Below are 25,394 nucleotides of genomic sequence, written 5' to 3' on the forward strand. Positions count from 1 at the left end.
CAGGGCGGAGGCGGGGCCGGACATTCTCCGGCCACACTACGAGCCCCAGCAAGCCCGGCGCCCGACTGACTCAGCCGGCTGCGGGCCCTGCGCGCAAAGCTTTTTGGGACTTGTAGTTCCGCGGCTGCGGGGTGAGTGGCGTGTGTCCCAGGAGTCCCGGGAAGCTCCTCTCGCGTGGCGCGGGAGCCGCCGGGAGCCGCCGGGAGCCTCCCGGGCCGCGGCGTTTGCGCAGCTTGGCCACGGGACACGAACGGGGCAGCGCCGGCTGCGCCTTCCCGTTGGAGCTGCACTGTGCCTTCGGGGCAGGATGGAGGCAGGAGACCCAGAGCGGGAGGGCAGAGGGATGTTCCACAGGGAATCCAAGAAATGACGGAAGAAAACGAGCGGCCCCGGATGGTCCTTGCGTGTCCCAGCAAGGATGGCCGGCGGAGCGCTGCGGGCTGTGCGGGGAGGGGCAGAACCGCGAGCACCGGCGGAGGGGCTGGGGCTGCGCACTGACACCTTGCCAAGACTTCTCCGTTTCTAGTGAGAGAAGGAAAAGTGAAAATCCTCTGTGAAAAGTACAGACACATGTTTATTCGCCTAATAAACCACATACAAAGCACACCAACTTCCTCATTGAATACTGTAAAAAACCCTTGCATATCTGTAAAAAAACCCCCAACACCTAAGTTTGCATTTTGTGACCAACTGACTGTTTTTGAATGTCTGTGGAAAGTTACAGCTTTTCTCTGACTCTGCTACTTGCACCGTCTGCACCGACTCAGCTTTGCTTATGACCATAAATGTAAAAGGTCGTTACAGGTTAATCATCTATGTTTTTCTGGGGCTAGCATGCCCAGTGACCTGACGTACCACCTGACCTGTCAAGCTGTTAGAATTCGGGTCACTTCAGGAATCACCTTTTAGAGCTGACAAAGATCACCATACTGATTATCCAGCAAGAAAAAAATACATACCGGGAATCTTAGTTTTACCTCATTGAATTCCTAGTAGCCAAGTGGGTTAAGCTTATGTTTTATTATCCTCCTGCCCTAAAAGATATCTAATATCACTTAAGAGCATTGCTGGCCCATCATCCAAGTCCAAAGGTGTTTCTCGTAGCCAGGCTATATGAGGTAGAGTACACCTTGTGTCAGCTGTCACAATGTCTAAGTCGTTGCCAAATAACTTGTCTATAACTTCTGCATTAGTAAACATGAGCAAGATGTTCCGTTCTGTGAGATAGGTGGGAAGACTGCTACAAGAACCCTACATATCTGTTGAAATGTATTGGGCAGGTACTAAAGACACTTGAGTTATACACAGATTTGTACTACTGAATTCAATTATTTCTTTGATTGTGCTAGAAATTTAGGAAGCCATCCTGGATAGAGAGGGGAGTTTGTCTAAGGGAAAAATGTGAATGGTGTTGCTGGGTATATGGGCTGACATAAGCAGAGAGACTGTCAAGGTACAGTTGTGAGGCTCAAACAGAAGCAGCTACATCACCTGCAGCAGGAATCCAGCATGATCCTTGCAACTGCTGCTATGATAGAAGAGGGAAAATGGACAATGACTCTGTAGACAAATACACATATTATCTTTTTCAAAAGAGAACAGCACATAAGTAGGTAAAACCATGATGGATTTATGAAATTGAAATGAAATCTTATTCAGCCTGCAAAAGAGAAGGCTCGTTGGAAACCTTATAGCAGCCTTCCAGTACTTAAATGGCGCTACAGGAGAGCAGGGAGACAGACTTTTTACAAGAATATGTAGTGATAGGACAAGGGAGAATGGCTTTAAACTGAAAGAGGGCAGGTTTAGATTAGGAATTAGGAAGAAATGCTTTGCTGTAGGGTTGGGGGGCCCTGGAACTGATTGTCCAGAGAAGCTTTGGATCCCTAGAAATGTTCAAGGCTGGATTGGATGGGGACTTTGAGTAACCTGTAGAAGCATGGCAGGGGGACTGGAACAAGATGGTCTTTGGTCCCTTCCAGCCTGAACCATTCTATGGTGCTATGAAACAAATTTCTCTGGCTCTGACAGTGAAAAGCAAAAGTAACCACCACCTATATGTCTCATAACAAAACTTGAACGCTGTGGAAGGTAGTTCCAACAACCCACCAAAGCCACACACTACAAATGGTATCTAAGAGGCTACCAAATTCTGAAAGTGTTTGCTTACTTAAATGAGAACCAAAAAAAAAGAAAACCCAAATGTGAAACTTCAAAACTGCAGATAATGGATTTTCTTTCTTAATAGCTTTCCTACAAAGCAGAAGGCTGCCATGTGGTGAGGGTGGGTAGTTTAGCCCCAGTTCTGTTTTGCTAAGAGTTCTCTGAGAGGATTGTAACTCCTACATCCAACATTGCTAACACCAGACTGGACTGGTAGTGCTGGCATTGCAGTAATCGTTCTGGTAGCACACAAGTTTCCCCAAAAGAGATATTCCAGATTTTTGGCAAGACAACTTGCCAAACTCTTAAAAATTTTTAAGACAAATCTGGAGATGTCTTAACACAGGTATTTATGGTTCCATGCCACTAACTTAACAGCTGACAAGATTTGAACTGCAAAGTTGATTTTGCTTTTAATCTAGCAGAACAGATACTTCAGAAAATGTACAGGAAGCCATTCTGGACTTTACCTACACTTTCCTTTAAGAGCAGCTGAATAGATCAAGAATTTTTTTAATGAGTCAAGGGTATTTTTTAGCTGGGAAAAAATGGACTGTCATCATAAATTGATCATATTTAGGGTGTGTATCTTTTAAGCCTCCTTAGTCTGTTTTAAACATTTTAACAAATTAGTATTCTTTCTGTTGCACTAACTTGATAACTAATAGCAAAACAAAATAAGAAGTTCTGGAAGAAAAAGCTAGTTAAGGTGAAGAGTGGAACAGGTTGATGATAAATAAAAAAGTGTACTGAGCCTGGTCTTTCCACATCTTCACTAGCAATGAGATTAGATTTGTTTGTCTAACACTGACACATGACTAGGTGCCTTGTAAAAGCAAACATCAGACTTGATTATTCTGTATGTTTGAAACAAGGGAAGATTCTCATTTTAGCAAAATTAATAGATGAACAATGGGGTGACCTTAGCTATCAAATTATTAAAGGAAAAAGCAATGTTCATATTTATTTTGGGAGGAAAATCAGAAGAGATTTTCAGCCTACAGAAAAAATGAAAATAACTTCTAATTTTGTGCACCTCTTCTGCAGATTACACTTTCCTACTTTTGTAGTGAAATGTCATCAAGGGAGCTGCATGGAAAAAAACAAATTTTGGTGTAGAATAAAGTAGGTGTGAGGTGATATCCTCCAATATCCCTATGATCAGGAAATTCAAGGGAAGGACAATGTGTACTAGAGAAATCAAGCAGTGAGGAGGGGAAGGGGAAGAATCTGAAGGTTAAATTACTACAAACATGTCCTTACTGGGAGTGGCTTCCAAATAACCTTTGTGACTATGCAATGGGGAATGTATTTTGAAAATTGTGGAATAAGATAATGGCCAGCATTAGGTCTAATGATGTTATTTATTACAAATCTAGTTCATCAGCATTTTCATAACTACAGAATGTCCACTGAAAACTGTGGGGGAAAAAAAGCTAATTATTAACAGGACAACCAGAACAGCATCCTCTGCAGTTGAGTTCTCTTGTCCATTTAGTTCACTGCAGACAGTTGTGGGTATCCTCATATCTGACTGACATATTTCCTAAACCTCACTGCATGCATCCTCTTGATAATGATTTTTTTCCTGCACACAATTAACGTCTAAAAATCTTATATGTTTGCAGTATCACTGTGAATATCTGCATTTGGATTCCTAACAGTTGCCTTATCCATTACCACTATCAGAAATAATGCTCTTTTCTCTCTCTGTTGGTTAAAATACGCTCTCCTCCATTTTATGGTCAAGCTTGCCCTAGCATATCTTGACCAATCTTGACACTTGCAACTCCAGGATTAATCCATGTAATTCACAATTAAGCCAGGAAGCTGCCAAACTGGCTCTGTGATGATCTTTCACCCAGCACTCACATCACCGTCTGGTCTTCCATTCTTTGCATCAAATAGCATCTTCTTGTTGGAGGTAAACCTCTACCCTTTCAAAGACTTATTCTGAGTACCCTGAGGTCATGAAAATGTGTGGAAAAAAGGCATATGACAGAATACAAATAACCCCCTGAATCCTTAAAGGGCACTTTACTCTCCAAACTTTGTATTCCTTAAGTTGTTATTTTTGAAATGTCACTAGACACTTTTGATGTCCTAACTTTGATAATTCTGGCAGTGTCTAGGAGGGCTGGCTTTGTTTCCTGCTAGAAGAATAATATGCTAAATCTGTCATTTTTATATAGAGGAAGGAAATAAAGTAGTGAGGACACTAGAAAAAGTGTCACTGTGATTTATTACAGGAAAATAAAGAAATAGGAGTAGCAAAAAGAAAATACAAGCAGTAACAACAGAAAGATTGAAAGCATGTTTGTGTGTGTGTGTATTCCTAATTATTTACACTGAGTTACAGAGGAAGAAGGAATGTAAGCACATCATAACTTTGTGTCTTTCATTTAGACACAAAAGTGAGTATGCAACAGTGGAGACAGAACAACTTTTCCAGGGCAAAAATGAGGAGTGGTCTAACTCCAAATATTCCAGCCACGAGTCAGCTACGTGTTCTAGCCAGGGTCTACTGCACTGCACCCCTGCACCTTGTGTAAACCCGTGAGCCAACAGTTACTAGGCAGTGTTAAGAATTTCCATAATTTCATTTTAAAATGGAGTTCTTCTAAAAGTCCCCCTCAAACTTCTGTCAGTTTACCCTAACATTTTCCATGTTACATGTTTATGGAAGAACCGCTTTCTGATAATTTTCAATTTATAAATTATTCAGTGATACCAAGAAAAATAAAAAGGGGTGGGTAGGGTAGGGTGTGGAGGATCCAGCAAAAGAAAACAGATTTTTTTTTTGCCTGTTTACAAATTCTGTAGCTGAGATGCTTTTGCAGCTGTATGCTTTGAGAAGTTCTATTAATTATTAAATACATAAAAAGGAAAAAAATATTTTAAGGCCTTTTAAATGCAGATACCCGCTTTGGCTTTGGAAGTCCCTGAGTCATAATTCTAAGGAGAGTGTAGCTGAGAAATACCTTCTGTCCTTTTAGTGTACCTTCCCTCACTACTTGCAGTTGACCACTTTCATGGAGGATTTATGCTTTGACTGGCCTTTCTAACCAAGGAAATTATTATGTTCAAATCACAGGTGTTTTTTGCCTTGTTTGTGAGAGTCCAGTCCCATCTGGACAAGTTCTATACCTTCAGATCTCAGAAGTGCATCGAAGGCTGGTGATTAAAATTCTTACACATTCATTAGCACTGAACATGATCCATCCCTAGAATTTGTACATTTTGACTGGATCAAACCTGCTTTGCTCTGTACAGGCACGGAGGAGGATTTCACCTTTAGTTCCTCCTCGCTATGCCTCAGTTCCCCACTGGAATGTGGAGATGGTAACAGCAGTGGGTGTGGGTGTGTGAGCTGGGTGCCCTGGGCAGGTGACAGCCCCAAGGTAGGCTCTCCTGGGGGGTGTGGTGATGCAGCTGAAGGAGGAGGCTATGCACCCTGTACCCATGTACCCTTCCACCCTAAAGGAGGCTTTACCATGGGGTACATGCTGGGAGGTGAGCAGCCAGCACACAGCTGTTTCACAGTAGCTTTCTGAGCAGACCTGATTTCTCTGCCCACAAAGTTAGGCAAAGTCACAGACATTAGTATGAACTTATGGGCAGGTTGATACCATTTTATTCAATGGTGCATTGAAGTGACAAATGGCACGAGGCCATGCAGGGAATGCTGAGAATGAAGTAAAAGCTTAAGTAGCAGCTCATCCAGTGGCCATCAGCTTATTTTGCAATCCTTGATATTTGGCACATTTCCAATATACTGCATGAATCAAAGACCTTAGACCAGATAAGTAGTTGTGTATTAATATATCATGACACATGGAAAAGAAGGCTGAATGAGGATGACATGACCCATCTTTATTTTTTGTTGCTATACTTTTTGCAATTTTTATGGTTTTCAGCACAGTCATTTACAGAAGCCAACTGCCCAAGCCCTATTTCAGTATACTTAGAGATTAACTTAGTGCAAGTCATGTGACTTGTACTTGTCAGGTGACATATCTGTTTTGCCTCCTCTACCTAAAAATTTACCTTAATGAACAATGAAGTACCTGTGAATTAGCTCAAAGTGGGAAATAGTAATTAAAAAAAATTTTTTTTCAACTGCAGAGCCTACCTCTTTTTTTAATTAAAAAAAACATCAAACCTAAAGCCCCAAATGTTTTCTTGCCATGAGTTTTGAGGGACTGAGTTAATCTTGCTGTGATATAGTTATTTGGGCAGTTATTTTCTAGCATCGTTATTTAAATTTCCTTACAATGATAGCTATAATAGACAAAAATAGTGTCTGTAAATTATAGCTTAAAATTACTTCTACTTTGAGTGTGAATAGGGATCTGAAGACTTTGTACAGAAAGTCTAATTTTTCTCTACAGATAGATATGAATCTCTTTTTTCGTGCTTGCAGACAGAGAATTGCAGCCAGAACCTTTCAAAATATGCAGCAAGATGTGTAGCATCTCAGGTCAGGGCCTGGACCTGGGGAGGGCACCTGTAAACTGAAAAACTGAAAAGACACCTGTAAAGTTTTCAGTGGTAGTTAATGAAGTTGCATGCCTCTTGTGGCAGAATTAAATATTCTCACCACTCAACCTGGCAGTCACAGGATTCTTAGAAGTAGCTGTCGATACAGCAGACATAAGGGACTTTATAAATAGGGCAATGAAACAAGAAGCAAGTCCTAAGGATGCCCAATGATAATTGATAATTCCTGTCTGTAAACAAAAATTTTGAAGCCTTTGACCTACACAGGAACTTTTCATAATCTTTCCAAACATTGTGTGTTCCCCATTGGAAGAGGATTACCAGGATAAGATGTAAGGAAACTTCTGTAAACCAAGTAACAACATTCACATACCAGCCTACTAGTGAATTTAACCAGACAATACTTGTAAGATGTGATCAGACAAGATAACAACTGGAGCTCTGGGGAAACATGGATGTAAGTCAGCCATGTATTCAGCATTGTAATCAGGAAAACAACAGCTCCTCAAGAGGGGGATCTGAAGTGGCAGGAGGTGTAAGTGCTGTCTCCATTCACGTTCTTGCTGATACTTCAGGTATGAGTAAAATCTCTGTGTGGTGGTTAGCTGCGAGGGGCTGGTATAGAGGGTCGAGGAAAGCCATAAAGGGGGATGAGACGATGAGAAACAGCAAAAATTAACCTTACGTAGTCCTTTAAGTGTATCTTCAGCGTAGTTTATGTACACTTTAGCAGCTATCCTTACTAAGAAGAAGCATTTAAAGAAGAGAGATAACAGCCATAAAGCTTGAAATGGTTCAAATACTGCAAGTTGCAGACACCTCAGAGATGACAGGGAAGGATCTGACAGCCAGAAGTACGCGGCACTTGGGAATGTGGTTTTACTGGTGGATTTGGCAGTGCTGAGCTAACAGCTGACCTTCGAAATCGTCTCCAGCAGAGATAATTCCGTGATCCTGCGGCATTCGCAGCTCCGGACGAGTCTCGCCTCACGCATTACTGAGAGCACCGCCAGGGGGCGCGCGGCAAGCGGCGGGGGGCGGTGCCTGAGCCCGGGGGGCGGGGCCTGGCCGTGCAGGGGGCGGGGCCTGGCCGTGCAGGGGGCGGGGCCTGGCCGTGCAGGGGGCGGAGCCTGGCCGTGCAGGGGCGGGGCCCGAGCGCTCGCTGCGCCTGCGCGCGGCGGCCCGGAAAGGCGGCCACGTCTGCCGGAAGCGATGGCGCCGCGCCGCCCGGCCCGGCCCGCGGCCCCGCGCTGACCGCCGGCCCCTCGCGGCTCCTCCCGGGCCGCGGCGCCCCCGCGCTTGCAGGAGGTGAGGCCGGGCTGTGCTGAGGTCCCTGCCGCCCCTGAGTGGGGCCGGGCCGGGGCAGGGCGGCGGACGGGCCGCGCTGGGGATGGGGGGCAGCGGTCACTCTGAACGTCGCCCCCCCGGGAGCTGGGGTAGAGGCGCACACCGCCGCCGTGGTGTGGCGGGCCCGTGGTGCAGCTGAAGGCACCCACCTGTCCGCCCTCTTGGTGTCACGGGAGAGGCTGCGGGCTGCAGAGTTTGGGGGGGACAAGGTGTTCTACCTGAGCCGCTTTTGGAATTTGCGGGCCAAACGTCTAAGGCATAGGTTTCATCTCTTTGTGATACTCTGTAGCAGCTGATAATACCAGAAACTGATGCCGTGGTCTAATTTTAATAACCTTGATTTAAAATCCTAGGTTTTGTCTGTTTTTCTTAGAAACTGATTTGGTTTATTTCCATTAGTTACCCAAACAGCAAAATATCAAATGTGTAGAAAAAAGTATTATAATAAGTACAGCGCTAATAACTTAACAATTGTTTAAGTAAACAATACATCTTGTCTTATCAGCAGCAATCTGATTTGTAATCCTTCTGTCTTTCACAGTATATGTTCCTGAAATTTTAATTGTACAGAGTTCATCAACAGACACTCATCATGTCTTGGCTTGCTGATCTCGCTGGAAAGGCAGAGGATCTACTCAACAGGGTTGATCAAGGAGCTGCATCAGCTCTGAGCAAAAAAGACACATCAAGCAGTGCAGTTTATGATAATAAGAACTTGGACTCTGCCAATGACTATTCTGAAGTGCACCAGCATACTGGAGAACTGAAATACCAGGCATCATCCAAAGCAGCCTACATTTCATCAGCAGCTGAAAATATTAAACACCAAAAGGCCACAATCCTGGCAGGAACAGCAAATGTTAAAACAGCACGTAGGACATCCTCAGAGGCAGCTTCTGCAGTAGAAAATGCTTCCACACCCAGAGCTGCTTCACATTTTGTGAGAAGAAAGAAGTCAGAACCTGATGATGAGTTGCTGTTTGATTTTCTCAACAGTTCAGAGAAAGAACCTAATGGAAGGATAGATTCTAAGAAGGAGAGGAACAAGGCACCTGTTCTTCAGAATCACTCTCGGACTTCAAGCATTAGTTCTGTGTCTGCCAGTACACAGAGTGCAAAAACTACTGAAGATAATTCCATCAGGAGCCAAGGCAATGGTAGTTAAATAGTATTGAACCTAGAGATATTTAAAACCCAAGTATGTCTAGGGTAAGGCTAGGTAATGCATGAAACTTCATGTCACTTCATGAAACATTTGATGGTGGTAGTATGCCAAACATATGAGGTACAGCAGGGCCTTTCACATTTTTTCATCACTGGGGTAATACTAGATACCATGTTAATTTGCCAAACTACATAATTAATACCAAAATCTTCTGTGCTCTGGATCTACCTTGTTGCTACTGTTCATCGTGACCTCTCTTGAGCTGTGGTCTAACCTTGCATCAGCCCCATATTGTCCCCATGTAGAAGCAGAGGTGCTGCTGTTTTTGTTTGGTCACTGGGGCTGTTGCCACGTGGGAGGGGGAGTGACTTTCACCCATGGAGCAGTGGTGTTGGCTGTTCCCCAGTGCAGCAGGTGAGGTGAGGTGTTTCCCTGTTCCTCCATGCAGGAGGGGTGAGCTGGCAAACTTGCTTGTCCTGCAGGAAGCTGGATGTGGACAGGCTGGTGTAGAGCTACAGGCATGAGAGAGCCAGAGAGATAAAGCCTCTGGGTTTGCCAGAAGTAGTTGCATAACTGCTTTCTAAATCCAGAGGTCTGAATGAGCCTCCAGGCCAGTCAGAAGTTGGGGCTGGGCTCAAGGTAGCCACACAGAGGAGAACGTGGCTGGGAAGTGTCAGAACTTGTGTTCTGTTACCAGACTGTCCAGTCTGTATTCCATCCTTGTGACTGTGCTACTTTGCTGTTATTTATTTTAGAAAATTGAAGCAAGTGGTTGTTGTTAATAATGTAGTTAGAATACTTTATTATTTGTTTACTATTTTGAGCATGTAAAGTATTGTAAATGCCAGTTTTTTGCTTACTACATTAAGTGTGCTGAAAAGCTTTAGACATAAAAAGGGATAATTTCCAAACATGTGAATGTTTTTTCTATTTCCAAGTCCGTGATTTTTAGTAAGATTTACTACTAATAATAAATAATACAGATATGTTGGACCTGACTCTGTGGCCCTGCTGATTGGTACTTAAGAGACATTTGTTTTGCTCAGTATGGCTTGAATTTTTTTTTAAATTCTTTTCTGAGGATTCTTGAGCAGAGTTTGCATTGTGGAGCTGCTAAATAAGAAAGAATGCAGTTACAATACAGGATTTGAACATGCTGTTTTCCAGAGTTGATTGTAGGGGATATATCTGTGTATTCAGCATAGAATCTGTTGAAGTAGTTTATGATATGTTATAATTATATTATGATATATTAGCTATAGACAATCAATTAACATTATACTTTGTATTTGCCATGATTATAATCTAATCTGTGCTATAAATGGCTCATTTCTTGCTTCATTAGCTTAATTTAATCTATTGAGTTTTTTCGAGACAAAGAAATGAGTCTAAATTATTTGGTAAGTTGGAAACTGTGTAAATAAATTAAAGGAAAGATAATGATACTTCTTAGGATTGCCTTAATCGGAAAAGGGCTTGAGAAAATGTGGAAGCAATCTTCCTGTCACTGCTGCTACTTGTGGTGTGGTGTTGCTCAGAATTAATAGTGTGCCCCCCTTCCTGGGCTTGGGGTGTTAGGAGCTGTTGCAGTGGTGAGAAAAAAGGTGAAGCAGCTTGGTTAATGATCACAAGGGAAGTAAATAATGTTTTAACAATTTCACTGCAGTCTTGCTTAGAATTGGTTGCAGTCTGGCCCTGTGGATTTTCAGCAGTTACTCACCTGAGACATACTAAATTCAGCAGTAATATGTTTAGATTGCTTGCTTGTTTGTTCATTGCTTGCTATGTCATTTTATCTTAATATTGCTGCAAAGCTTCCAACTATCTGCATGATGGAATCAAGACTCTTGCAGTGGATTTGTAGCTTTCACAGCATTAATCAAGGATACTGTGTGTGTGCATGATGGGAAACGGCTGTTGGTTCCTCCTTCCCTCCGGGGGACTGTTGTTCAGAAAACCACTAGGAGTTCCTTTATTGTTCTCTCTTTTAAAATAAAATTGGTGTTGGCAAAATCTAAATGGAAACCCAGAATGAGTTTGTACTAAAAATTCCTGCAGTTAGTTGCCATGTATATTTAGTTACATGAAGTTATATGAAGTTACTCTTCAGCTTCTCAGGACTTCTCTGAGCAGCAAAGTCATAAATAGAGTGTTAATGTTTTGAAATCCTAAAGTTGCGATTTATGTAATGATAAATTTTATAACTTCTGCATCTTGTCTTGCAGTATTAACAAAAACACTGCATGATGCATGTAAATACTCCTGTTTTGTGCAATCCCTTGTGAGAAGCAGCTCCATATTCAATTTCAGCATAAACTATTTTGATTTATTATTGTTGTTCCTTAACCATTGATGGAGACTATGGAACTACAGTTTGTAGAAAGGCAGTTTACAAACACATGCATTTGTTCTAAGTTGCATCTCTCTGTACAGAAACTCCAGACAGTTCAGACTCTGGCCTGGGAGCTCAAGGGAATGGCCTGAAAGATTCATCACTAAGTGCAGTGACCAACCCCAGTCTTTCAGCTGATGATGATTCCAAATCACATGAGCTGTCCAATCTTCGCCTGGAGAACCAGCTGCTGCGAAATGAAGTTCAATCTTTGAATCAAGAAGTGGCTTCATTAATACAGAGGTCCAAAGAAACACAAGAAGGTACTTCAGCTATAACATCAGTAAAGCTAGTGAACTAGGAAACAATGCTCTGCATATTTATAATGAAAACTCTCCAGGTGCATTTGCTTGTGTGACTTCCCATGTAATGATAAAGGAGAAATAAAAAGTCTTGTTCAACTGCAAAGATAAAACAAATGTTGATTAAGATTATGCATTTAAATTAGTTACAAAGCTTACATCTTAATGAAAAACGGTCAGCAAATACCACGTTTAAAATAATTTTCCTGCATTTTAATGGCTTTTGCAAAGCATTTATTTTTAAATGAGCAAATTCTTTTGAGTACTTCAAACTGACTGCTCTCTGGCTGTAGTAGACTACAGTCTCTGATGTCTAGAAAAATATAAATTAGTATTTTTAATATGGCATCACTGGCTTTTTTAAAGCCAAGTGACATGACAAATGTAAAAAAATGTGAGTACAAATTAAATGATAAAACAGAGCAAACTCCTGCTGTTAAGCATAAAATTGACGTCCCATTTTTTTTCACAGTAACTGCATAAACCAGATAATTTTAATATCCAGTGAAGTTTAATGTGTGGTGTTAGATTAAAAACAGAAGCTTTTAAATATTCAGCATTATTCGTGACTGGTGTATTTTTCTATTGTTTTTTATGTGACAATAAACTCAAACTAGAATTAAACTAGATGGTTTATGCAAACAGTTCTCTTGGCACAGGCCATTGCAGGGGATGGGGCAGGTGAAATCTGCCATCTGCAGTGTGACTCAGAAGGAAATGTCTATTTTGAGATCACCTCCAAAATTTTCTGGGTTGTGCTTTGACAGCCAATCTGGCATTTGTTACTTCCTGGTAGCTCATAAATTTTCAGTTTTACTTCAACTACCAAGTTGAAGTACTTAATTTTTTCTTTAAGAAATGAGATAGGTGCATCCTGACTGCTTACAGGACCTTGCAATATCTACTTTTGTAAACTTCAAGGAAACTTCTTATTTTGCAGAACTGACCAAATCCCGGGAGAAGGTGGAGAAGTGGAATGTTGACCATTCAAAGAGTGACAGGATGGTTAGAGAACTTCAGGCTCGAGTGGATGATCTGACAGAAGCTGTTGGTGCCAAAGATTCCCAGCTGGCTGTGCTGAAAGTACGTTTGCAAGAAGCTGATCAGCTCTTAAGTGCTCGGACAGAAGCCTTGGAAGCACTGCAGAGTGAAAAGTCACGGTACTTCATCATTTCATACTTTGACATTCTGCAAATAGTAATAAGTTTGAAAAAAATCAAGATAGATAATTTAGTGTCTTCAAAAATAAAAGATAATAAACTAATGAAGAAAGATTTGAAATACAGGGATTAAAGATTGCACTAAAATGCTCTGTCATAATTGACAGCAGGAGCAGGACAAATTAATATTAAATAGGGCATCTGTTGGCATCTGATTATTGAAATCCATTTTGTGTAAAGTATTTACATCTGTGTCAGAAGCGTGAAGCTAAAAGTCCCAGTAATTTTTTTTTCTTGACAAATAGACTTGGTTATTCACAAATATAATGATTTTTCTGAACTTACCTTGCTGCTGGGATATACAGAATACAGGCCAGGGAGGAGAAGTGTGAGTCAGTAACTCCAGGCCTCACACCTGTAGTCTATATGCAGTAACCTAATGGGCAAATTTTCAAAGCTGGTCTGGAAGCCAGGAGGTTATATTTTTACACAAAAAAAATCACGCTAGCTTACTTCTTTCCAGTTAATGTGTTTCTCTGTTTCAGGATAATACAAGACCACAGTGAAGGAAGCAGTTTACAAAATCAAGCTCTTCAAACTCTCCAGGAGAGGCTGCGTGATGCAGACTCTGCACTCAAGCGAGAGCAAGAAAGTTACAAGCAAATGCAGGTTAGACCTGAAGAGTAAGGAAGACTCTAAAACTCTGCTTTTTAGATCAGATACATGAGGTTCCATGTGCTTTCTCCTCCCTTTGACTTCAATTCCTGTTCAGGGTACTAAATGCTTGGAAGGATGTGCTGTCTGCTGCACTAAATACCCTTGAGATGCTAGTTTATTTCTTCCATGTTATTTTGAAAGCTTCATAAGTAAAAGTTTTTGAGGATTAATGGTGACAACTTTTACTGTTTTTTTTTTTTTTTTTTTCATGCTAACTTTAACGTTAATGCAAGTTTTAAAAGTCAGTCAGTAATCAGTTTAGTTTTCCATGGTGTGTTGTTACACAGTTTTACTGTGAGATCTTAAGATGAAAGATCACTTTTGTGGTAAAGGTATGAGTACCTTATTAGTAGAAAATGTTTTCTACACTTAATTTGGCCTTTGTTATGTATAATAACATCTCTGAAAATCTTTATCAGTGTCTGTTTTGGTTTTTTTACAGTACTTCAAAATATGTCATACGACAATTGATAATATTTTTTGAGGGGCAAGCTTGCTTTTTGTTTGCTAAATAAATGTGAATAATATGAAGATTGTTATTTCCTCACTATTTGTGGTGAGGGAAAGAAAAGCATATCCTTACTTGGATCATATACCAGTTGCTTAAGCAACTGGAGTTTCTTTCCATGTAGCAGTAACGTGTCTTTTAAGTTGGAGGTGGTAGTTAGGAGGTGGTGTGCTCTGTAGGTGCTTTTAAACTTTCTTTTTTCTTCCTAGGTTAAAGTTGAGACTGTGTTTAAACACGAAGTATTGTTTTTTTATTCCTAATAGAATGAGTTTGCGGCTCGTCTAAGTAAAGTGGAAGCAGAACGTCAGAACCTGGCAGAAGGGATAACTGTAGCAGAGAGAAAGTATTTAGATGAAAAGAGGCGAGCTGATGAGCTTCAGCAGCAAGTCAAAGTAACTAAAAGCCACCTAGAATCTGCAAAACAGGAACTGACAGACTATAAACAGAAAGCAACTCGCATTCTCCAAGTAAGCATCGTTGTGAAGAAATAGTGTGATTTGTATACTTTAACTGTTTTAAAGTGTTATGCTTCAAATAATCTAACTTGTGGTATTTTTGTCATTTGAACTGTAATGTGTTCTGGGCATATCTATGATACATATATAGAACAGCTACCAGTCTGCCTTTCGTAAACTTGAGTTTATAGATGAAGGTATGGAATTGAAATGATTGTTCAGATCCTGAACCTGAAAAAAAATCCAAGTGAACCATTGCACTTATTGTGCATCATCTGTCAGTGTGTTCCACATCCAAGAGTCCAGATAGTTAAGTAGATGAAACCTACAATTTGTTCCATATCCAGTATTCTTGATTCAAGAATATTGCTCTGTTCTGCTTGAGGCTGAAGCATAGCATAGAATGGATACTTAACATGTAACCAGAGAATATTTTTCCATGTCCTGAAAGGTTGCTTGTGATTAATGTTATATGAACAGTGGCAAAATCAGGTATTTTGTGCCGAGTTCTGCACTATGTAAATTGTCAAAGATACCATGCCCAGATGTGGTTGGTTTGAGTCTTGTTTATAAATGTTAGCAAGACATTGAAGATAGAGATGTCTTTTTAGAATAATTAATAGTTAATAGTCAAATATTCAAGGACAGGTTTTTAATCATCTTGATACATATGAAAAACTTGTGATTTTAGTCACAAGTCAATGTCAAGGTAACACTAGGCTGACTCTGAATATCATCTTTCCTGGAAGAGTTATCACTGCATTTGGTCCTAGATTTTGTTGACAGGAGAAAAAGGGGGTCCGTTTTGTCTGTAGTGTCTGTTGGTGTGCATCTTGTCTTTTTCAGTACTAAGAGGGTCAAAATTGGATTATCCGTGACAAGTTTAACATTCCAGGCACTTGTAAAGAGCAAAGCTGTACTCTTCTACAGATTACACAGGCTTTCAGTAAAATTAGTCTTGTGGCATACAGGAAATCAGAAAGATTATCAATACGGAAGCATTTTCATTTTCAAATGTGTAGGGACATTATTGGATAAAAGAACAGAGAAACCAGTCATTGTAGCATATTCTAATTGAGCACTTGTTCAGTACTGCTGTTAACAATGTATTGACTTATCTTTTCAGTCTAAAGAAAAGTTGATAAACAGCTTAAAAGAAGGCTCTGGTATTGAAGGCCTGGATAGCAATACAGCAAGCACGGTGGAACTGGAGGAACTGAGACATGAGCGAGACACTCAGAGAGAAGAAATACAAAAGCTAATGGGGCAAATACAACAGATGAGAACAGAGCTGCAGGTAGCTGTGCCTATGTACACCTGTATTTGCAGTTAGCTGCAACAAAGGACTGTTCCCTTGTATACTGTGGATCTGTTTCTAGTATTTATTACATTACTTCTATCTTCCCTCACTACTGTGTACTCCTTTTGAGGGAAGCATTTCTTTCTTAACAATCATAGTGATTTCTCTAGCCATCATCTATATTCTTTTCTGCAATAGCTACTAATCCTTGAAGCACTGTAATCCAATCCATCTGCTGGCATAATGGGCTCAGCACAGCACCTGCACACAAGCCCATTTTACAGTTTTAACCTGTAGACAGTAAAAAGGAAGAAGCAGAGGCTTTTCTTTTTCACAAAATGCATTTATTTCAATACTGTGTTTCTGAAAATATTCTGTATAAAATGATCAAATGTAATTTATCCAGTACACACACACCTTTCTTTTCCTTTGAAAAAGTATTGCATATACTATGTTTTTTGCTGTTGCCTATGACAGATTTGCAATAACATCTGAATGTTAGTGAAATGGTAATATTTGTTTTCATTTCAGGACATGGAGACACAGCAGGTAAGCGAAGCTGAGTCAGTGAGAGAGCAGCTTCAAGACCTACAAGAGCAGATATCAGCACATAAAATGGCCAAACAAGAGACAGAAGCTGAACTAGAACGGCAAAAACAGGTAAGGAATTCTTGAGAGCTGCATCTCCTTTTAGGTCCCATGTGGTGCCATCAGCAGAGTATTTGGCTTAATAAGAGAATATTTGGATACTTGGGCAGTGTTTGATTAATTTTTTCTCTAGTACTCCAAAGAAATCCCCAAAAGTTTGGTGAATGTCACTAGGTCAAGGAAAGTACAGCCAGGACTAAGCAATGGTAGGGGCTTTCTGGATACTGCTGATGAGCAGAGATCCCACTGAATATATAGGGCCCCAAGGAAGGGCACAGAATTGATCAGGATTTTGAATTTTATTCAGCAGGGCAATAATGAAATGACAGGGATATAGTAACAAGTGTCACATTTTTTATACCAAAAAACTCTAATACTGAAAGTGGCTACTGTTAAACTTCCTCTGCTCAATAAGTTGTAGCTTATAAAACAATGTCATAGTAGTACCAATTTAGAGGTAATTTATTTAATCAGTTTGTTACTCAGTTCTGAATCTAATTGTCATTATTTCTAAATTGCTGTAGTAGACAAATTGCTGATAAAATTATGTTAATGAATTCTGTCAAATTGTGTCATCTTTCTGAGCAAATTCTGCCTTGATTTAAGAAGTTCTGTGCTATAAAAAGAGTGGGGGAAAAAGGCAAACTCGTATTTCATGTGAACAAACTTGCTATGCAGTATGAATTGGACAAATATTTTGCACCATGTTAAAAATTTTCCTTGTAACAAAAAGCTCATGTAAAGAGAATTAATAGCAAAGAAAGCACGAGTCCTCTGTATCTGCTAGGAACAATTTATCTTATAGGATTATCTATCCTTTCAGAAATTACATTTTAATGGGATGCTCGCAGCTTGAACTAATTAAAAGGCAGAAGTCGAGGTCTGCTCTTGATGGGTAGCTGATGTTTATTATGTCAAAGCAGATGGTAGATTGTATTTTGTTACTCCTGCCCTTCTGAGGAATATGCTTTAAGTCAATAGAAAGAGTGAGGTGAATTTTAAAAAGCATCAGTTATTGCAGAAACTGATGTCTTCCTTTTAAGGACACCCATTTACATGTGCTTTTAACATAATTGCTCTTGTTGATCCTTAATATAATTATGGTCAGTTCTGTCTGGGAGTTGCTTTCACTATTGTCATAAGGTTTCTGAAAATGAAGATGGAAAATAAGTAAAAGTGCTATTTTTTGTACATCTGATGGTTCAAAGGGAGAACAGGGTTATCTGTTTTCTGTAGCAGCTGACAGCTGAAGTGATAGTGGTTTGAAGATTGCCTTAATTTAAAAGATAAGCTTGACAGATCTGTAAGTGGGAGCTAAAATAGCCACTAAATAAAGGGAGCAACAAAACTTGCAGTTAAATTTACTCTTCAGTAATTTTTTTTTTACTAATATTCCTCCTTTCACGTCTGCTATGTTAATTTGTCCTAAACTTTAGAGGAAGATGTATGTCATACAGAATTATAGATAGCTATGCCAAAGGTTTTCTATTTAAAGAATGGTATTTTGAATTAATGAGTTTATTTTAGAAATACAGATACCCCCTAAGTATTTTGTAATTGTTACATTATTGACATAGTTTTAAGACAGCACTGCAACAAAGGGTGAAAGTGTAAGGAAGATAAAATTGTGGTCCCAATGAAATTGTGACTCCTAGTAAACTAGTCTGGATTGATATTTATATTAGGGCAGTCTCCACTGGCCATATAGGTTGTGATTTGATACTCAGCTCTCTCTATCCCCATACCCCCCATCCTAGCCAGACATGTAACTAAGATAATATTTCAGTTTGTATTTGATTGCAGCATATTGCTTTCTTGTGTTCTGTTATGAAACTCAATATATATATATATGTATAAAATCTGTTGTATGTAATTGTGATAAATTTTATAGGAACTACATTATACTGAAGAAGAATTGTATCGAACAAAGAATACTTTGCAAAGCAGAATAAAAGACAGAGAGGAAGAAATTCAGAAGCTCAGAAATCAGGTGTGTATAGAAAATAATTTTGTCACCTTCAGCTATCAAAACATGATAGGAACTACTCATTTGACTAAACTATCCTAGAAATCTCATAAGCATTCTACTAGTGAGGTACAGTGTACTTGTTTTCAATAGAGAGAAGAGTTTGAAAGTGGGGAATACAAGAAGGGAACCATATTAAATAGCCTGTTTTATAGCTGTGTGTGCTTTTATGTGGGAGGGTAGGGAGGGGGTAATCAATCACTGTCCCAACTAGACCTGATGGGAGGTGTTGGATCAATATTCTTCTCTTTGCAAACTAAAAAAACTCATTGGAGTTTGATTAGGTCATTATGAATTCTACCAAGATCCTTGTAATTGTTCAGAGAGCCCAAGTTATATCCTGCAGACTCAGTGATCCATCTGGCCCACTATTCTATCTTGGCCAGTGGCAGTAGGGGCCAGCATGTGAGCCTGGCCACTCCTTCACTCCTGTGCACCTGTTCAACATCAGTAGTTGAATTAGGGTTAGTGTTTTAGTCTTGACTCAGTTCTACTGCTGTGTTGATGGACCTGTTTCCATTGTGTCAGTCTAATCCTTTTTGGAACCTCCTCATACTTGTGAGCCCCCTCAGTCTCCTTGAGCAGCATGAAGTGAAAAGTAGGCTGCTTGGGGAGAAGTTGGTAGTCTGGAGTCAGGTGTGGTCAGCTGAGCAGTTAGAACGTCAAGATTTGGAAATGGTTGTGATGTGATACAGATTTCTTGGGCAAGTTGGCATATGAATTTTCTGGTAGTGCTGGAAACCCTGCCTGGTTACAGGCACCTAATTTTTATTTTGGGTTTCTGTAATTCCTGATGATTCTTCATTAATGAAGCTACATCTTTGTGCAGTATGATGCCACAAAGTGGCTCAAGTCCAAGACTGTAGTGAATAGATGAGCTGTTGCACAGATGGCGGATCTGGTGATTCCCATTTGCATGAAATATTTTCTGCAAATTGAATTACATCATCCATGTCAAATGCATGGTCCATTTGCTGGCCTTGCAGTTTCTGTTAGTACAATCACATTTTCTGCCTTGGTGCTCCTCAGTTCTTCTGCAGCACATCCTGCATTTTCAACATTTCATTCATGTTTTCCTGTGAAATGGTGCTTGAAAACATTTTTATATACTCACTAAATTAACATTTTTACATACTCACTAAATGGAAAGTATGGTAGCCAGGCTGGATTAGCATGCTATTGATTGCTATTTAAACTTGTCTCTGAGGCATAGCATTGATGTTGTGATCAAATTTAGGTTTATACAGAAACTTTCATATGATTATAGCTGGAAAACAGAAAGATACATTTTTGCATAGACTTTCTTGTGTAATGTAAACAGTTAACAACTGTTGAAATTAAGTTTCCTCTTTATTGCACTCACCAGTGATAGTTTTGATGACATTATCCTGTAAAAACTCTGCAGTGGAGTAACTTGGTTGTTGAAGGCTTAGCTTATTATAGAGCTTTGTCATATGTCAGTTGGTCAGAGACTGAATTTAGAATGATTTTTTTTTTCTTTACTTTATTTTAGCTCACAAACAAGACTCTAAGCAGTAGTAGTCAAACAGAATTAGAAAATCGGCTTCATCAACTGACAGAAACACTAATTCAGAAGCAAACCATGTTAGAGAGCCTGAGCACAGAGAAAAACTCACTTGTGTACCAGCTGGAAAGGCTCGAGCAGCAGCTGAAGGCTATCCAAGGCACAAGTGCTAATGGACCTTCCATTAACATGGCAGGCATTGATGGTGCTGAAGGTAAATAAGGAAATTCTTAAAACTCTTGTCTTTTCTTCAGTCCAGGCTTTTTTGCTTCCTAATGCCTTTCCCTGAAAGCCTGAGTTTGTAAGGAAAAATAAATGCTGAAAATAGGCTGCTAGGTCTAGAGACCTTCTCTACAGCAGCCACTATCATAAACAATAGTTAACTTGAACTTTTTTTTTTGTGAACAAATGACTTCAGTAAATTTAAGAAAGCAATTTTAGTCTTTAATTCTCAATACTATGGCAGTATTGGAACAATTTGTCACAGGTGCAAATAAACTTGTATTTTGGAGTTTAAACTGAATATTAGAAGCAGGATTGAAGGATTGTCTTGCATAAAGAGTTTGAAAGGAGAATAAGAACGGAATACATCCTTTTGAGAATTGCTCTGGTTGACAGTAATTTCATTCTTGCTTTCTGTCTTTCTTGAAAAGCAGCTTAAAATATGATGGTTCTGATGAGGTTGGTTTGCCAGTCTTGTATCTCTGGGACAACCTCATGAGTTGATCCATGGTGTTGAGATGTTGCTTTTCAGAGTCATAGTTTGTCATTTTGTATATATGTTAAGTAACTTTAAAAGCAATCAGCAAGTGGTGTGAAATAACAGTCCAGACTTTTTCTCTGCTTAACAAAGCAGGAGTTGTTTGTAAGCAACTTCAGAAAGCTGAAGTTTAGTTACACAAAAGTAACATTTTCAAATCTTTATTTTAAAAGTTGATACATAGTAAAAATGTAAATAAAGTAAAATGTCGAATGTACATTTAGTGTCAGAAATGTTAATCAAAGTTTCACTGTATGAGAGTAAAAAAACAATTTGAGAGACTGTGCCAGTATCAAGCCCATCATTTTATACACTTAATAATAGTTAGTTGTGACGTGATGGAATTTAATATCAAGATATCAATTTAGTAAATTAATAAGTTTTAAAATATACTAAGTTGAAGTTTGATTGTAAGTTTTTATCAAGAATTGACGACAGTACAATCTACTGATCACTGTTTTTATATTATTTATAGATGTATTTGTTACATGCTATCAGTTTGTTTCATTTAAAGAACAACTTGTGTAATGTTTTGCCTGTCCCATCCAGCAGGCGCTCGGCTGCGCAGCGTTCCTGTGCTGTTCAGTGACACGGAGAGCAGCGTGGCGGGCGTGTACGGGAGGGTGCGCAAGGCTGCCAGCACCATCGATCAGTTCAGGTGAGGGGGTGCTGAGGGGTGCAGCTGTGATTGCTGACATCCTTCTACTTGTGCTTCCCTATCTTATTCATATTCTTAAGCTTTTGCAGACTGTCAGTTATTTGAATGAAGCTCTTACAGGTTTTGATGCGAGAAGTTCCCTACGTTATGAAAAAATGTCAAACCAAATTCATCACCATCTTCTACATTTTTTACTTTCAGAGGTTTTGACTGTGTCTGTGATAAACACTCTAAGTGTATTATTAGGGAGTATCAACTGTACTCTTTCAGTCCTGATGAAGACAAGATTCTGCCTTCTAAGCCAATGCAGCTGTTTACCTTGGAAGATAATCTGTTTAAGAAATTAGTAAATTAAAATCATTCTGGATCCAGCAATAAATTTGCTTCGATCCCTTTCTGAGAAGTTAGGTGAAGTGACAAAGGTGTGCCACAAAACTTGAAACAAACACCAACAGAAAACAAAATTTGGTAATCCTTCTTAGTCCTTTGAAAGCAAGATCCCTTGATAGAAAGTCCTTTGTGCTTCCATGATACTAGAACTTCATTGTGAAAGGATTTCTGTGATTGGGAAAAAATCAGGAGGATATGTTTTATGGTCTGAATTTTCTCACCCCACTTAATGTTTTGAGTACATGAAGTACAATTCAAGACAACAACAAAGCCTTGTGTGTCTTTGAGAAAACTCAAGACAGAAACAAAGCCATGATGTTTGAGTTTGTGGTGGATGAGATGAGTGGAACAGGAATTTATTGCTCAGTGTTGAATTGTGTGTTTTGTTTTCTCTTGCTACCTGTGTAGCATTCGGCTGGGAATCTTTCTGAGGCGATACCCCATAGCAAGAGTCTTTGTAATCATTTACATGGTGAGTCAGCTTTCTTGAATGCAAGATTTCTATAGCCAGTTTATATGCCAGTATGTCTTAAATGGCAAGAGTGATGTTCAAAAGGCTATAATTATCTACTCAATGTGGGTTTTTGGAAAGTGGACCAAATAATACTTACACAATGGCATTTTGGAGTCATGCTGCTTGGCAGATTTCAGTTTTTCCCAGAAATTCTTAGTAGAGCAGTCTTAAAGACACTTATGTAACTGTCATTTAAAGGCCTGTGAAAGTAGATTTCTAGTAGTAAAATATGGAATAATAGTAACCAATTGCCAAGGTTAACCTGCCACACCTGTATTCACTGCATTTAGGAAAATGACATTTTTAGAGCTTTTTTAATATTTGACTCTTCATTTTGATTTTTTTTTTCAGTGGCTAATGATTGCTCTTCTCTAGTAGCTGAAAAAGTAGCAAGACAAGTTTTTCTTGGTAGACTCGAACAAATAGTAGAAAATTGCTTGCCCACATTGAGAAAACTGTCAGGCTGTCAATTGCTAGAAGTGAAATGCCTCCCTTATCCTCTGGAGGGCAGGTGCGTGAGAGCTGCAGGGACCTGTGGAAGGCAGGCTTTGTAAAAACCCCTGAAGACCTGCTGCCCAAGCTGCAATCTGAAGGGAAACTTGATGGTGGCTCTATAGGAGCTGGGCAGTCAGTGTCAGTTATCCCTTTTCAGCTCAAACCTTGACTATGATTACTGTAACTTGAATATTTTAAAATAGTTTTTTAAAAATAAATGTGGGTTATGTATTCCTTTTTGTACTCCTGGCAGCTTCTATTCTAATTGGACAATTTCAGCCAAATTTAAATGAGAATTAACATTCCTACAGAATTCATAAAAATACCTCAAATCAGTGCCTGTGGTAGGGAGAAGGAAATCAGAACTTGGCTGGTTTGCAGTCTGGTGTCTGGCACAGGAGTAGTGGCTTACCAGTCACTCAAGGCACACACATAATGTGCTGGCTGGGGACTGGATATCAGAGGGAGCAGCTGAACTCACTGTGGCCTGGAGGAAAAGAGAAACCAGACAATACAAATCTGTAGGAAAACAGGCTGCTTTATTTCTGATGCTTGTGTAAAGTCAGTAGTTTTCTGTAAACAGCTTCTTCAGAATCTGATTTAGCACTTCATTATTCAAATGACCATTATTTTTTTAGAAGGATCTGATTAACAGAAAAAATATTTTAATCAAAATATTTCTACAAAAATTTTATCAGCTCTCATTGAGAGCTCTCCTATTTACTGCTGCTGTGGATGGTGACTGCCAATGCTAAATTTATTTCTTTTCTTTTCCCAGGCATTGCTTCATCTCTGGGTTATGATTGTTCTCCTTACCTACACCCCAGAGCATCATGACAGTCCCAGTGGCAGGTAGACAGAGACAGGACCATATGCTGTGCTAATGTAATGTGGACTGGCAATGCCTTTGAATTATCAGTCCTGAAACATCAGCAAACTTTTCCTCATGGTGTTTCAGAAAGATGAAAACCATCATGCCTGATTTATCACTACCTTTCAAATACGTGTGTAATACTATGTAGCTTTTTCAATTTACCTAAAGGAGCATCACTTACCAGAGAAATGAAGCTGTTAAGCTAAGCTCTGATTAGCCCTTACATTTTATGTAGACCTTCTGATGGTTAGAGTGAAAGATAAGGCTTGTTCTGCAGAGAAGTGCAAGGATTTCTGAAGTTGCAGATATATCTGGCACAAATTATTTTAGGTCATATTGGATGTGGGCTATGGTCAGGTAATAAACTGTATTTAGCATTTTAAATAAACTTCTTGCTGGTTTCTTTCAGTCTGCTTTTGCACTTCTGTTTTTAACTTTGTACATAATAGGCTTTTCCTTAACATTAACTGGAAAAAGGACAATGGAATGGTGCAATATATTTTTGTAAATAAGTTTAAGAATAAAATATTATACATTCTTCTTAGCTTTGTACTTCTAGTGCAATAGATGTATCTTTCCTACCAACTGAATAGTGGGGCTGCCTATTTAAAGGCTGGTATTTTAGCTTTATTAGAGAAAGATGATTTTTGAGACGGAAGGTTTAAACTGTTGAGAAGTGATGGTGTTTCTTTTTGCACTTGAAATTTGTATATTTTAACTGCATTTTCTTATACCTCTCTCATTAGAACATGTCCTAATCAGATCTTCTTGAAACATTTATTTTCTAAAGCTTTGGGTACTTAATTAAAACTATTTCTATATGAAATCTATCAAAACATTAAAGATTTCTCATGTCTAAACACTCACCAAATATACTGATAAACAAACCTCATCAAATATTTATAGTAAAACCCAAAATACCAAACTTACTGTAGAAGTTCTGTTGTCAGATTGTGGCATTCTGTAATTATGAATTATCAATAGACAATCACACAAGGTCACTTTCTTTCCTTAAGAAATTTCTTGGTTTTTTGTGTGATGCTCACAGCTGGGTAATGAAAAGATGACTGCAAGCAATTTGTCACTCTTGCTCTTGAGGATGTGTTTCAGTTTCCATGTGGCTTGAACACACAGCATTAGGTCCTGTCACGCTGGCTCCTATGGAAATGTTACAGTGGACTAATGACTGTATTGCTGCTCTGACTCAGATCTTGGAGAGAGAAATAAAATGTTTGGATAAAATGAGTAATAAAAGAGCATTTATTCGAAGTTGTGTCTGCCCTCTATCACATTTGTTGCATTTTGCCTAATTCCTGTTTTCAATTCTGGTACTAAAGCCACGTTTGAACGCCAGGGGGAGCTGATTGGTGTGGAAGGAGATCAAGTAAAGGACATTTGCACACTTTTTCTGAACACACACAGTTTTTTCATTTAAACACTTCCAAAACACTGAATCTGTGGATATTTCAGTATGTTGTGTTGTTTTGGGGGAACA

The 25,394-nt window shown here is 39.4% G+C and overlaps 1 protein-coding gene across 3 annotated transcripts; it reads left to right on the forward strand.

Moving 5' to 3' along the window:
- Positions 1-7,842: 7,842 nt before the first annotated feature.
- On the forward strand, positions 7,843-25,144 carry GOLGA5 (golgin A5). Of its 3 annotated transcripts, none has more exons than XM_056493524.1 (13): positions 7,843-7,971; positions 8,552-9,167; positions 11,609-11,830; positions 12,810-13,029; positions 13,575-13,698; positions 14,518-14,721; positions 15,836-16,006; positions 16,541-16,669; positions 18,549-18,647; positions 20,197-20,422; positions 21,518-21,626; positions 22,425-22,488; positions 23,804-25,144. In XM_056493524.1, the coding sequence occupies exons 2-13, from the start codon at positions 8,603-8,605 to the stop codon at positions 23,879-23,881; spliced, it is 2,211 nt and encodes a 736-aa protein (XP_056349499.1). In that variant the 5' UTR covers positions 7,843-7,971; positions 8,552-8,602; the 3' UTR covers positions 23,882-25,144. The 3 variants fall into 3 exon arrangements, with proteins under 3 accessions (XP_056349499.1, XP_056349500.1, XP_056349501.1); XM_056493525.1 differs by having other exon boundaries at positions 7,853-7,971; positions 21,521-21,626; XM_056493526.1 differs by lacking the exon at positions 22,425-22,488 and having other exon boundaries at positions 7,853-7,971.
- The last annotated feature ends 250 nt before the right edge of the window (positions 25,145-25,394 follow it).

The sequence above is a fragment of the Oenanthe melanoleuca genome, chromosome 5 (assembly GCF_029582105.1).
Source record: "Oenanthe melanoleuca isolate GR-GAL-2019-014 chromosome 5, OMel1.0, whole genome shotgun sequence".
NCBI classification, from domain to species: Eukaryota; Metazoa; Chordata; class Aves; order Passeriformes; family Muscicapidae; genus Oenanthe; species Oenanthe melanoleuca.

Bases quoted from the DNA above. Each gene is read 5' to 3' on its own strand.
- GOLGA5 (XM_056493524.1), top strand. From the start codon at position 8,603: ATGTCTTGGCTTGCTGATCTCGCTGGAAAGGCAGAGGATCTACTCAAC. The intron at 14,722-15,835 runs GTAAGCATCGTT...TTATCTTTTCAG, and splicing joins AAGCAACTCGCATTCTCCAA to TCTAAAGAAAAGTTGATAAA. The intron at 16,670-18,548 runs GTAAGGAATTCT...TAAATTTTATAG, and splicing joins AACTAGAACGGCAAAAACAG to GAACTACATTATACTGAAGA.